Here is a 13,557-nt window from a genome sequence, read left to right on the forward strand (position 1 = left end):
CAGCCCATCATCGCTATTCCTGCTGTGCAACTCCTTCCCGTGCCTGTGGGTCTGGCTAGGTTGTTCATCCTCTTTTGTCTCCATCTGGGTGTTCCTTCACCTTGATTCGTCCTTCCCTCTCTCCTGCGGTTGCAAAGCAAAATCAGGTGGCCAGCCGGAATCCCAGCCCTTCTTGGCTGGAACAAGCAGAAATGAAAACCAAATCTCTCAGAGGCACTCAGCCCCCGTGCAAACCATCAGCCCTCCAAAACAGCACATTTGCAAGCTGCCAGTCAAACTGCACACACATGAGAAGAGTAATAAGGCTGCTGAAATGTACTCTGCGCAGAGAAGCCTCCTTGGTTCTTTCTGTGCTTTGGAAAGGAAAGGAAGGCAATGCTCATTCGAAATCCTCTCAATACTGGTTATTGAATGGGGGTGGGGCAAAGGAGGGGCAGACCTGAGAACTGATCCCAATTCGTGCATTGAAATGGGAGGATCTGTCAAGTTAGTGGAGATCTGGATCAGAGTCTCTAAGTTCAGAACAAGGTTTCAAAGGTGCAGTTCACTGGTGCACTGATGCACAAAGGTTCACTGGTGCAGTTAATTCATGTAAGGTCATGATTCTGGACCTAAGGAGTTGTAGGACTTTTTTTCTGTCTAAACATGCATAGGATTGTGCTCTTAATGGTTTTACAGGGACTTTTCCTTTATTTGGTAATGTATATTCCTCCACTGACTTAAAAATGCGGCAAGTAATCCTGCTGCATTTGCACGCATGCACACGCGCACACACACACCTGCTCATTGTGTTGTGGGGTTCCCTGGACTTCTGCTCCAATGTCTTGCCCCCTCCCCAGCTTTCTCTTAGCCTAACCTACTTCACAGGGGTGTTGTGGTGATGACTTGGGGGGTGGGGTGGGGGAAAAACTTCCATTGTGCCCTAAGCTCCTTGGAGGATAAAAATAAATAATAACACAGGATGTATTTAAAAAAGAAAAAAGACAAGAACACCCATTAGAAACTACAGGAGCTATCAGAAGGCCCTCAGGAAATAGTAGTAGTAGTAGTAGTGGTGGTGGTGGTAATAATAATAATAATAATAATAATAATAATAATAATAATAATAATAATACAGGAGCTGCAAATGTCAGTTGAGATGGCTGGGTTCCACTGAAATAGCATGCACACTACAAACTAAAAATAAAGCAAGGGATAGATCCTGACAAGGAATGGAGTAAGTAGATTCCACCTTCGAAATTTTCTCCAGCTGTTCACTCTTGACTTCTCCCCGATTCCACCCTGCCCCAATTATTTTATTACAATTTTATTCCACCCTTCCTGTAAGGGCATATCTAGTTCTCTCTACCCCACCCCGTTTAGCCTCACAACAACCCTGTAAGGTAGGCTAGACTGAGAGGCAATGACTGGTTTAGAGTCATGTAATGAATTTCTCATGGCTGAGTGTGGAATCTGAAGTTGATTTTCCTGATCCTAGTTCAATACTGAGAGCCTTCTTTGGCTAAAGAGTAGGCTCAAAATGTTTTAAATAAATAAAACAATTGAACTACTGTATCACACTGACTCTCAGTGCATGTGTGCGTGTGTGGGTGTGGGCACGTGGGCACTTGTGTATATATACTTTTCAAGGGGAGCATGTGTGTGTATCCATTTCAATGGGTCTAAGTCTGTCTGTCTGTCTGTCTACCTATGAATTTGGAGCAGAGAGCTGGAAACCACGACTCCTAAGTTTATATCCAACATTAGTCCTACTTAAGAGTAGACCCATTGAAATGAATGGGGCTTAAGTTAGCCATGACTAACACAAGTCCTATTCATTTCAATGGGTCTACTCTTAAGTGGGACTAACATTGGATACAACCCCAAGGTCTTTAACTCTCCTCCCCTGCCTCCCCAATATATTTGCATTGCTCTTTTTCTAGTGTTTAGTCCAGCTAGAGTGGCGAGAGTGTTGGACTGGGAGTCAGGAGATCCAGGTTCTAGTCCCCACTCAGCCATGGAAGCTCACTGGGTGACTTTGGGCCAGTCACAGACTTTCAGCTCAACCCACCTCACAGGGTTGTTGTTGTGAGGATAAAATGAAGGAGGAGGAGGATTATGTGTGCCGCCTTGGGTTCCTTAAGGAGGAAAAAAGGCAGGATATAAATGTAATAAATAAATAAATAAATGACTGCTAAGAGATGGAGAACCTCAGAGGCTGACACCCTCACCCAAGCAGAATGTGGGGTGTTCTGATGGGAGCCTGGGACCTAGGAAGCTGCTTTATACCAGGTCAGAGTATTTGTCCATCTAGCTCAGCCTTGTCTGCTCTCGCTCTGCCTAAGAGTAGGGCCAGCCCTGTCTGATGGGCAGCAGCTCTCAGGCAGAGGTCTTTCACATAACCTGCACTGCTACATGACCCCTTTTAAAACTGGAAGTCCTGGGGGCTCAACCTGGGACCCTTTACATCAGCCTTGAACAACCTGGTACCCTCCAGATGTCTCAGGACTACAATGCCCATAACCCCTGGCCATTGACCATGCTGGCTGGGGCTGATGGGGGTTGTAGTCTAAAACCTCTGGAGGGTGCCAGATTGGGATACGCGCAGCATGTTCTCTACCACTGAGCATGGTGTGCCTCCACACAGCCTGATGTGTGTGAGTGTGTGGATGTGGGGCGGGGAGGAAGAATTTCCATTGAAAAGGGGAGAGGCTCTCTGCAGCACCTTTCTCTCACCAAGAGGATGACACAGGACGCAGCTGAGGAAGCTTTCTTCTTTGCTAATACCCCAGGGGAAGCAGTAAGGAGAATTATAAATAGTCAGTGATCCTAGTTCTTCACCGCTGGGAGAGATGGTGTGGGACTGAGCTAAAAGCAGTGGCAGTAGCAACAACAGCTCCTTCCAAACAGGAGGGGTACTGCTGGGGCTGCTTGATCCTGACTGGCCTTGGAAGACCTGCCTCCTAAACCCAGATGTGTGGGAAGAAGCTGGTTTGCTCAGGGTTGAAAGACACTTTGTACATGCTCTATGACATCTTTATTATTTTTCATTCCAGGGGTTTCTGCAAGTGGGCCTTGGTGAGTCCTGCCTCACCTCAGGTTAAACCTGGGGTCTCCAGTGTGTGCCCATGGACATCTCCCTTGGTGCCCGCCAGGCTCCCTGCTCCGCCTGATTTTTATTTTGTTTCTTAAGACTTTTTGACTGGGAAGCTACTGTGAAGGAAATGGCAACCCACTCCAGTATTCCTGCCAAGAAAACCCCATGGAACGTATCACAAGGCTAAAAGATATGACGCCAGAAGATGAGCCCCTCAGGTCAGAAGGTGTCCAATATGCTACTGGGGAAGAGCAGAGGGAATTTCCAAGTAGCGCCAGAAAGAGTGAAGCGGCTGGGCCAAAGCCGAAAGGACACTCAGCTGTGGATGTGTCTGGTGGTGAAAAGAAAGTCCGATGCTGTAAAGAACAATATTGTTTAGGAACCTGGAATGTAAGATCAATGAATCAAGGTAAGCTGGAGGTGGTCAAACATGAGATGGCAAGATTGAACATCGACATCTTGGGAATCAGCGAACTAAAACGGACAGGCATGGGCGAATTTAATTCAGGTGACCATCATATTTACTACTGTGGGCAAGAATCCCTTAGAAGAAATGGAGTAGCACTCATAGTCAACAAAAGGGTGGGAAAAGCAGTACTGGGGTACAATCTCAAAAATGACAGAATGATCTCAGTAAGAATCCAAGGCAAACCATTCAACACCACAGTAATTCAAGTCCATGCCCCAACCACCGAGGCCGAAGAAGCTGAGGTTGATCAGTTCTATGAAATCCTACAACACCTTCTAGAACTAACACCAAAAAAAGATGTGCTCTTCATCATAGGGGATTGGAATGCTAAAGTAGGAATGCAAGAAATAACTGGGATAACAGGCAAGCATGGCCTTGGTGTACAAAAGGAAGCAGGACAAAGGCTAATAGAGTTTTGCCAAGACAACATGCTGATCATAGCAAACACTCTTTTCCAACAGCACAAGAGGCGACTCTACACATGGACATCACCAGATGGTCAATATCGAAATCAGATTGATTATGTACTTTGCAGCCAAAGGTAGAGAAGCTCTATACAGTCAGTAAAAACAAGACCTGGAGCTGACTGTGGCTCAGATCATGAGCTTCTTATTGCAAAATTTCGGCTTAAATTGAAGAACATAGGGAAAACCACTAAACCATTCAGGTATGACCAAAATCATATCCCTTATGAATATACAGTGGAGGTGAGGAATAGATGTAAGGGATTAGACCTGATAGACAGAGTGCCTGAGGAACTATGGACGGTGGTCCGTAACATTGTTCAGGAGGCAGCAACTCAGTCCATCCCAAAGAAGAAATTCAAGAAAGCAAGGTGGCTGTCTGATGAGGCTTTACAAGTAGCTGAGGAAAGAAGGGAAGCGAAAAGCAAGGGAGAAAGGGGAAGATATATCCAACTGAATGCAGAGTTCTAGAGAATAGAAAGGAGAGACAAGGAGGCCTTCTTAAATGAACAATGCAAAGAAATGAAGGAAAACAATAGAATGGGAAAGACTAGAGATCTTTTCAAGAAAATTGGAGATATCAAGGGAACGTTTTGTGCAAAGACGGACATGATAAAGGACAAAGAAGGTAGGGACCTAACAGAAGCAGATGAGATTAAGAAGAGGTGTAAAGAATACACAGAAGAACTATACAGGAAAGATCTTAATGTCCCTGATAGTCATGATAGTGCGGTCACTGAACTTGAGCCAGACATCCTAGAGAGTGAAGTCAAGTGGGCCTTAGGAAGCATTCCTAACAACAAAGCTAGTGGAGATGACAGTATTCCAGCTGAGCTATTTAAAATCCTAAAAGATGATGCTGTTAAAGTGCTGCACTCAATATGCCAACAAATCTGGAACACTCAACAGTGGCCACAAGACTGGAAAAGGTCAGTTTACATTCCAATCCCAAAGACGGGCAATGCCAAAGAGTGTTCAAACTACCGCACAATTGTGCTCATTTCACATGCCAGCAAGGTGATGCTCAAAATCCTACAAGCTAGGCTTCAGCAGTATGTGAACCGAGAACTACCGGAAGTACAAGCAGGGTTTTGAAGAGGTAGAGGTAGAGATCAAATCGCCAACATTCGCTGGATCATGGAGAAAGCAAGAGAATTCCAGAAAAACATCTATTTCTGCTTCATGGACTACGCTAAAGCCTTTGATTGTGTGGATCACAACAAACTCTGGCAAATTCTTAAAGAGATGGGAGTACCAGACCACCTTACCTGTCTCCTAAGAAACCTGTACGAGGGCCAAGAAGCAACAGTAAGAACCGGACATGGAACAACCGATTGGTTCAAAACTGGGAAAGGAGTACTACAAGGTTGTATACTGTCACCCTGCTTATTTAACTTACATGCAGAGTACATCATGAGAAATGCTGGGTTGGATGAATGAGGTCGGAATTAAGATTGCCAGGAGAATTATCAACAACCTCAGATATGCAGACGATACCACCCTAATGGCAGAAAGCGAAGAGGATCTAAACAGCCTCTTGTTGAGGGTGAAAGTGGGGAGTGCAAAAGCTGGTTTGAAACTCAACATTAAAAAACTAAGATCATGGCATCTGGCCCCATCACTTCCTGGCATATAGAAGAGGAAGAAATGGAAGCAATGACAGATTTTATTTTCTTGGGCTCCAAGATCACCACAGATGGTGACTGTAGCCATGAAATTAAAAGACGCTTGCTCCTTGGGAGGAAAGCAAGGCAAACCTAGACAGCATAGTAAGAAGCAGAGACATCACCTTGCCAACAAAAGTCCTTATAATCAAAGCTATGGTTTTCCCACTAGTAATGTATGGCTGTGAGAGCTGGACTATAAGGAAGGCTGAGCGCCAAAGAATTGATGCGTTCGAACTGTGGTGCTGGAGAAGACTCTTACGAGTCCCCTGGACTACAAGGAGGTCAAATCAGTCAATCCTAAAGGAAATCAACCTGACTGCTCATTGGAAGGACAGATGCTGGAGCTGAAGCTCAAATATTTAGGCCACCTAATGCAAAGAGGGGCCGCGGTGGCTTAGTGGTTAAGACGCTGAACTGCAGACTGGAAGGTTCGAGACCCGAGTGCTGCGTGACTGAGTGAGCTCCCGTCTTCAGTCCCAGCTTCTGCCAACCTAGCAGTTCGAAAGCAAGAAATTGCAAGTAGATAAATAGGTACCGCTTTGGTGGGAAAGGTAACAGCGTTCCGTGCACCTCGGTGTTCAGTCATGCCGGCCACATGACCACGGAAGCGTCTTCGGACAGTGCTGGCTCTTCGGCTTAGAAATGGAGATGAGCACCACACCCTAGAGTCGGACACGACTGGTTGGGGACACTTTTACCTTTTAATGCGAAAACTCCCTGGAAAAGACCCTGATGCTGGGAAAGATTGAAGGCAAAAGGAGAAGGGGACGGCAGAGGATGAGATGGCTAGATAGCATCACCGATGCAATGAATATGAACTTGAGCAAACTCCGGGAGAGAGCGCAGGACAGGAAGGCCTGGCGTGCTATGGTCCATGGGGTTACGAAGAGTCGGACACAACTTAACGACTGAACAACAACAGCAACTGCTGTGCTGCAAACGGAAGAGCTGCCCTCCAGCGCCATCTTTATTTAGGTTCAAAACAGTGGTGTTTTACAGCTCAGGTCTCACCTCTGCTTAGGTTCTTGTCTTTTCTTTTAGTCTCACAAGTTTGCCTTCTAGGAAAGGACCGTTTTGTGACCAGCCTTGCCTACCATGGCAGCAAAACTCATGTTTGGTTATTCATTAAGTTCTGAGAAACCAGAAGCTGCTGCAGTCAGTTCAAGAGGGGGAACAGCATTCACCCAAATGTCTACCGTCTGGGGGATGATATTACTATTATTATTGATGATGATAATCACCCTTCATCCAAAGATATCAGGCAGTTTACAAGGTAGTGTACATAATAACCTTAAAATACAATAAAGATGGACATAAAACAGTTTTTAAAACAATCCAATAAAAAAGCACAAACTAACCAGCCAAAATGTCCAGACAAAATGAAGTTTTAACCTTCTTGTTCACAAGATTCTAGTGCAGATGAGTTAACACATACACTTTAACCATCTATTTGTTCATATGATCAGGTGTGGTTAAGGGCACAGACTTATGCATGTTTAGACAGAAAGAAGTCCTACAACTCCCAGCATTCCCCAGCCAGCATGATTGGCTGGGGAATGATGGGAGTTGTAGGACTTTTTTTTGTCTGAACATGCATAGGATAGTTCCCTTAGAGAGCCTTTATAAAGAACGCAGTTGGGGTTCCTTTAATCTGCATTCAGCTTCATCATGACACTAGGTTAATTATATTGAACAAAACAACAACAATGAATCAACGTGCACAGTAAGAACACTCTTAAGAATTGAATGGGGAAAGAACTGCAGTTGGGGGAATCCATGGTTTGAAAATGGTTGATGTGTCATGATTTGATTCTAGGAATGACCAAGTTTAAGGCTGCAGTCCTACACCCACTTACCTGGGTAAACCCCACTGAACTCAATGGGCTTTACCTCTGAGTAGACATACATAAGATTGAGCTGTTTTAGCACAGTGGGGAGTAACCATTCTATGCTGTGGTCATGAGAATGAATCCTAAAGGGTGGATACGGCTGGAAAATGTTAAGGGAAAAGTCTGCTTCCTCTCTCTCTCATACACACACACACACACACACACACACACACACACACTTCTTTGTTTTACTCTCAATTAATTATTCTGGACTAACCATAACCTCCTTGTTCTGCACTTGTAGCCATTTACATGGCTCAGATTTTTCTTTCCACCCATCAATGTGGGAAAGATCAGCCCCTTTTTACTGGTCTCCAGTCACTCTGGGGCAGTTGAAGGGACTCAAGCAGTAACAAACTCCATTAAAGAATTACAAGGCTGAAGCTGGTAACTTATTAGTTCCCAGTTCCTTATTTGAGAGTTCGAAACAGAGCTACGTGAGCACCCTCAATAAAGAACTGAAGTTTATATGCCCATGCACCCTGCAAAAAGTGTGGGGCTACCCCTCCCCATATCATTTCTCTCGTGACCAGGGGACTGTCCCCTTCAAGATCCAGAAGAATTCTCTCAAAACCATTTTGTGAAATATGCCTTAAAACTTGACACCCCAAATCAAGTTTTTTGAGCCACCCTAAATCATACACTTATGTCCACAAGAGAGTCCTTGATGAGAGGCCATAGCATTGCATCCAGCCCAATGCTTCATTTGGGCACAAGACACTGTCAAGCACACAGGGCCTACCTACAACACTAATTGCTAGTATGTCTAGAAATGAATAAGAAACTGGAGGTGTGCATCCCAAAATAAGCTTTGGGCAACCCCAAATCATACACTGAAACAAGCGGGAGACTGTTGGCTTCAAGACAACCTAGCATGGCATCTGCCACAACACTTCATTTTGGCACAAGTCACTGTCAAGTGCACTGCCCCCATGTCAATTTCCCCCCTTCTGGATTACTTAGTCTGGAATAACTCTCTCTCTCTCCTTCCTGGTTCTGTACTTATAATCAGCAACACAAATCAGAACCTGCCCTTTTAAGGCCAGGTATTATTTCTGGTTTTTGTTTCCAGAAAGCTGAAAAAGCCCCCCCACACACACACACACACTGCAAAATCACATCTATGAAAGAAAGATTGCTGCTTGTGATGCTTACAGTCACAGCATTTTTGCCACTGGTAAACAGGTCTGGCAGGTTTAAGAATTGTTTCAAAAACCTACCAGACCTGTTGACCCAACAGTGACAGCAGAGCAAAGGATGGATGGGTGTACAGGGGAAGGGCCATATCCCTGTGGTAGAGGACATGCTTTGCATGCAGAAGGTCCCAGATTCAATTGCTGGCATATTAATTAAATGAATCAGGGAGCAGGTGATACAAAAGTATCTTTGCCTAGACCCCAGAATGCCTCTGGCAATTATGGCAGACAATGCTGGGCCAGATGGATAAACAGATCTCGTATAATGCAGCTTTGATGTTCCACTATGGGAAACCATGCCTCTTGCCTGCAGTTCTCTTAAAGCTATGATCTGTCTATGACCTCGAAGTAGATATGCACTGAAAGGAGAAAGGGAGGGCAAAATCCATTCTTTAACTACCCTAGACTAGTTAAGAGGTAACTAGCAAGACTCAAATGGTGAGTACATCATCCCTTTTGTGTCCAAATGATGCCTTTTGCCAGGGTTCCCCCTGCAACTAATCCCATCCTTTGTGTCCTTGTCCTGTTATTGTTAGCTGAAGGTCACTTGGTCTGTATCTGGTTTCTATGGCAACCATTGATTGGCAGGCAGATTTCAAGCCATTCAGGTTAGGGGTATTATATGCAACAGACTGCGCTGGCTGATGATGGATGAGGCTTTGGGGGAATCACAGGATTTCTTTCCCCAGGCAGGTCACAAAAAGGGAAAAGGCAGCGATGGTACTGGTGATCCAGACATACTCCTGGGTTTCCTTTATCATATTTTTGGTTCCCTCGGCTCTAGAATACCTGGGTCCCCTCCTTTCCAGAACATGAGATGTGGGCGAACAGAGAAAAGAGAGGAGGGGAACATGTACCATATATGCAACCCCTTCTCTCTCTCTCAGCCTGTTTTCTACTGTCCTAGATAGAAATCTGGGGGAACGTGGGGTGGGGGAGAAGAGGAGGGGGGAATCCCAGAGATTGGCTGCTTGCCTGGCTGCTTCAGTGGCCGGGGTGCACAGATGATGTGGGGATGTGAATGCATTTCTCCAGCAACCGTTCCCAGAAGAGGGGGGAGGGTAAAGCCCTGGGTGTTGGAGGAGGAGGACCTGCGTGGGGGGAGAAGGGGGACAGGTGGTGTGGGCAGTGGGCTATTTCTGGAGAGAGACAGAGACAGTTATTTAATGATGGAGGCGGCGGGGGGGGGGTAGGAAGTATGCACAAAATCCATACAGACCATCAACCAGACAGCTCGTGACAGATCCTGGCTAATGATCCCCACTCCTTTCTGAATTGTCCTTGTGCCCTTCAGCCTTGAGCCATATAGCTTCTGATCCCCCCAGTAACAACCCCTGGGCACTCCTCGACCCTTTAACTCCAAAATTCTCTCTCTCTCTCTCTCTCTCTCTCTCTCTTTTAACTTAGCAGTGACGTGTTCCTTGCTTTTGCTCCACAAACCATTACGAACTGCTATACAAATTCTCTCCATATCGGGGTGTGGAGAACCAGCAGTCTAGGAGGAAAAGAAATTGGCAAGGATTTGAGATTCCTGAGCGAGCTCAGGGGTGGAGGAGTGAGGGCTCCTGTCTCCAAGGTTGCCAACTGAACAGAAAACAAACCAGCCTGGCCTGCTCTTGTGCCTTTAACAGGAGCCTGATGCCAATACAGAAATCAGTAGGAGAAGGAAGTCTTCTGCAGGATGGAGGTAAAACATTCGCTTCTTTTGCTAATATGTTTCCATCAGCCTGCTACTAAAGGTGCAGCTACAATGGCTGGCTTGAAAAGCTGGAAACCATAACTAGTCCCCTTCACACACGCACACCCCAGGGGGGGGGGGGGGCTCTAATAGGTTAGGATATGCAGCCTTTTCTTCCTCCCATAAGGACCCTGCATTCTTGGTTATTTATGTATTATATTTATATCCCGCCTTTTCACCTCAGGCAAGGAATCCAAGGCAGCCCCTCTTCCTCTCCATTTTATCCTCACAACCACCCTGGGAGGTAGCTTGGGCCCAGTGACTGGCCTGACGTCACCCGGTGAGCTTCGTGGCCCAGTCCAACACCCGAATCCCTACACCACACTGGCTCGCCTTAGGCCCAGTGAGATGCCCTTTCGGAGGGAAGCTCAGGACTCCTGGGTCCCAAATGGGAGAGAGAGCAATGGGAGGGGGGTCTAGCGGTTAGAGCAGCCTCCCGCAACCTGGCGCCCTTCAGACGGATAGGACTACAACTCTGCTGGGAATGGTGGGAGTTGTAGTCCCACGCATCTGAAGGGCGCCAGGTTGCGGGAGGCTGAGTTAGAGCGTCCACCTCGAGTTCTCCTTCCTCGCCAGGCATCTGGCCTCTTCGACCGAGATGGCCTTTTACCTCCCCGCCCCGTCTCCTCCTCCCTCCCCTGCTGGACAGCAGCTGCCTCCTCCATCGCGTCGCCGCACGTGTCCCGACTTGTTCGGCCCGAACCGTGAAGGGGCTCCGGTTACGTAAGCTCGCGTTGGTTGCTTGGCATTTTCTATTTCACGCCAGGGCCTCAGGCGCGCGGTGGACGCAGGCAAGCTGGCTGGCAGCTGGTATATGGGGAGGGGGGCACAGGGCTCCCCCAACCTCCAGATCTCCTGCTGCATTCTGAGATATACCGCGCTGCATCCTTGGCCACGAAGAACCATGCGTTAAAAGGAAGGGGGGCAGCGTTTGTGCCGCAGGGTGTGGCTTTCGGGGGGCGGCAGCGACTGTGGTAGCTGCTGTGATTATGTCCCCCCCCCCCGGCCTCACGGAATCCTTGGACCTCCTCGGAGTGGAGCCTCCGCACAGGAAGGAGGGCAGCATATGCCTAGGGGGGCACCCCTTTATTCCTGGGGCGTTGATGCAAAGAAGGGGTAGGGGCGGGACCCCCTCTGGTGTTTGGGGGGGTCTCAGCCTGTGCTTCCAATCCCGACCCTCCCTTCTCCTTCCTTCCCAGGGGTAAGGCCCCTCCCTGAATAGGAAAATGAAACTCGCACGATTCAGCCACAAGGTATAAATGCTGACTCCGCCACTCACCGAAGAGGCGATATGCATGGACCTCCTCCCAGCAACAAGGTATCTCCGCCCTGGTCCCCTCCCCAATATTACCCATCCTCATCCTCTTCATCTCCAGCTGTTGCGGTCCCTAGACACACCCACCCACCTAATACTCCTAATTAGGATCGCCCCTCCAATTCATTATTTGCATCCTCCCCGTATCTCCCCCCCCCCCGGACAAAAAACCTCCTCCCTTTGCGAGGAGGGGGGAGGGGTCGGTATCTCGTCCCTTTCCTGCTCAACCAATTTCAGCCCCTTTTCGTTGAACTGGAATGGAAGCCCACCGAGTCGCTCGGAGAGCGGAGTATAGAGGGCGGAATTGCACTCGACGCTGCCCCTGTGCGCTCATAATGAAAACTGCCTCTGTTCCTTCAATTCTTCTGTTATGTTTTGTTCCCTCCTCTCCCCAGCCCACCGAAATGAAATGGGATGTCGGGGAAAGTGCATTTTTTAAATTAAAAAAGTGCATTAGTACTGTTAAGTTATGGGATTCTAGAACAATCCAGGAATTATTTGGACTCCAACCATTGCTGAAGGGGCAAGAAATCCAATTATCCCCCCCTCCGCCACCCTTTGAAAGCACTTGGCCAATCAAAAAGGCTGCACCTTACCAGCTGAGAGTGTACATCTGAGATCATGAGAACATGAGAATTCTCCTGGATCAGAAGGCCAAAAGGTCCATATCTAGACCAGCAACACGATTCGCACAGCAGCTAACCAGATGTCCCTGGAAAGTCCACAAACAGGACGTGAATGCAACAGTCCTGTCACAAGAACATAGCGCTGCTAGTCACAATGGCTATATATTCCCCCCAGAATCAGTGGCAATATGTCTCTAATATCAGTTGGTGGGGCCCATGAGTGGGAGGATGCTAGTGTATTCATGTTCTGCTTGTGGGCTTCCGATAAGCATCTGGTTGGCCACTGTAGGAACAGAGTGCTGACTTAAGAGAAACCTTTGGTCTGATCCAGCAAGGCTCTTCTTATGTTTTTAAGAGGAAGCCCACCAGAGGCATCCTCAGATCTTGAGCTGGCCCTGGACAGTTTTCTCCAAATCAAATTTACGAGTTACTCTGTATTTAAACAAACAGAAAACAAAACCCAGGTGGCTTGCTTTGCTTATGTGAGTCATCTCTGCAAAGACCTTATTGAATGCGCCTGATTTGTTTGTGTTGCATTCCATGGTGTGGGTTGATCTGTAAAAGGCTTGGGATGGATGCCTCACTCCTATGAGATGTGCATAACAATGGCAGGCCCACCCCATATCAGACCATCTCTTTTTAAAGCTAGGAAATAGAAGGCATTGAGCCCCCCTAAACTCTGAAAAGTGCTACAGCTGAGCTAGAAAGCTGGGGGGGGGGGCTCACCTTACAGTTACAAAACCTATATACTCAAAGAGTTGATCCTGCTATTGACCTGACTGGGTGTTGATTCAAGCCTTTCAGTGTTTGCGCTGCTGCTAATTCCCGACAGTCCATAACCAGGTTCAAGAAGAAGATGCCACCTGGTGTTAGAAAGTGGGGGCTGCAAAGTGCTCCTTTTTCCAGGGAGGAGTAAGTAGATACATGCCTGAGAGACCAAGTTCTAGCATGCAAACCTGTGAGCGATACAATTAAAACAAAGTTTCTTTACAATGTTTTAAGAATAAACATGTTTAAAAATTCATTCTACTTTTAAAAACAGTCAGCTCCTAATATACCGTCACACTCAAGTGCGGCCAAGAGACAGGAGTCCAGGATGGGTCTATACAGATTGGAA

At 47.1% G+C, this 13,557-nt stretch overlaps 1 protein-coding gene across 1 annotated transcript in view; it reads right to left on the reverse strand.

Moving 5' to 3' along the window:
* Positions 1 to 11,164, reverse strand: part of ATP1A3 (ATPase Na+/K+ transporting subunit alpha 3) — a 56,570-nt gene extending 45,406 nt beyond the window's left edge. The window contains exons 1-2 of the mRNA XM_084816298.1: positions 11,110 to 11,164; positions 10,818 to 10,876 (exon numbers count right to left, since the gene is read on the reverse strand). Coding sequence (XP_084672424.1) covers positions 10,818 to 10,876; positions 11,110 to 11,164 — 114 coding nt within the window. The remainder of the gene's footprint in view (positions 1 to 10,817; positions 10,877 to 11,109) is intronic.
* Between the last annotated feature and the right edge of the window lie 2,393 nt (positions 11,165 to 13,557).

Source organism: Heloderma suspectum, chromosome 10 (assembly GCF_057233095.1).
Source record: "Heloderma suspectum isolate Gila_16-S chromosome 10, 16-S_ref, whole genome shotgun sequence".
Classification (NCBI taxonomy): domain Eukaryota; kingdom Metazoa; phylum Chordata; class Lepidosauria; order Squamata; family Helodermatidae; genus Heloderma; species Heloderma suspectum.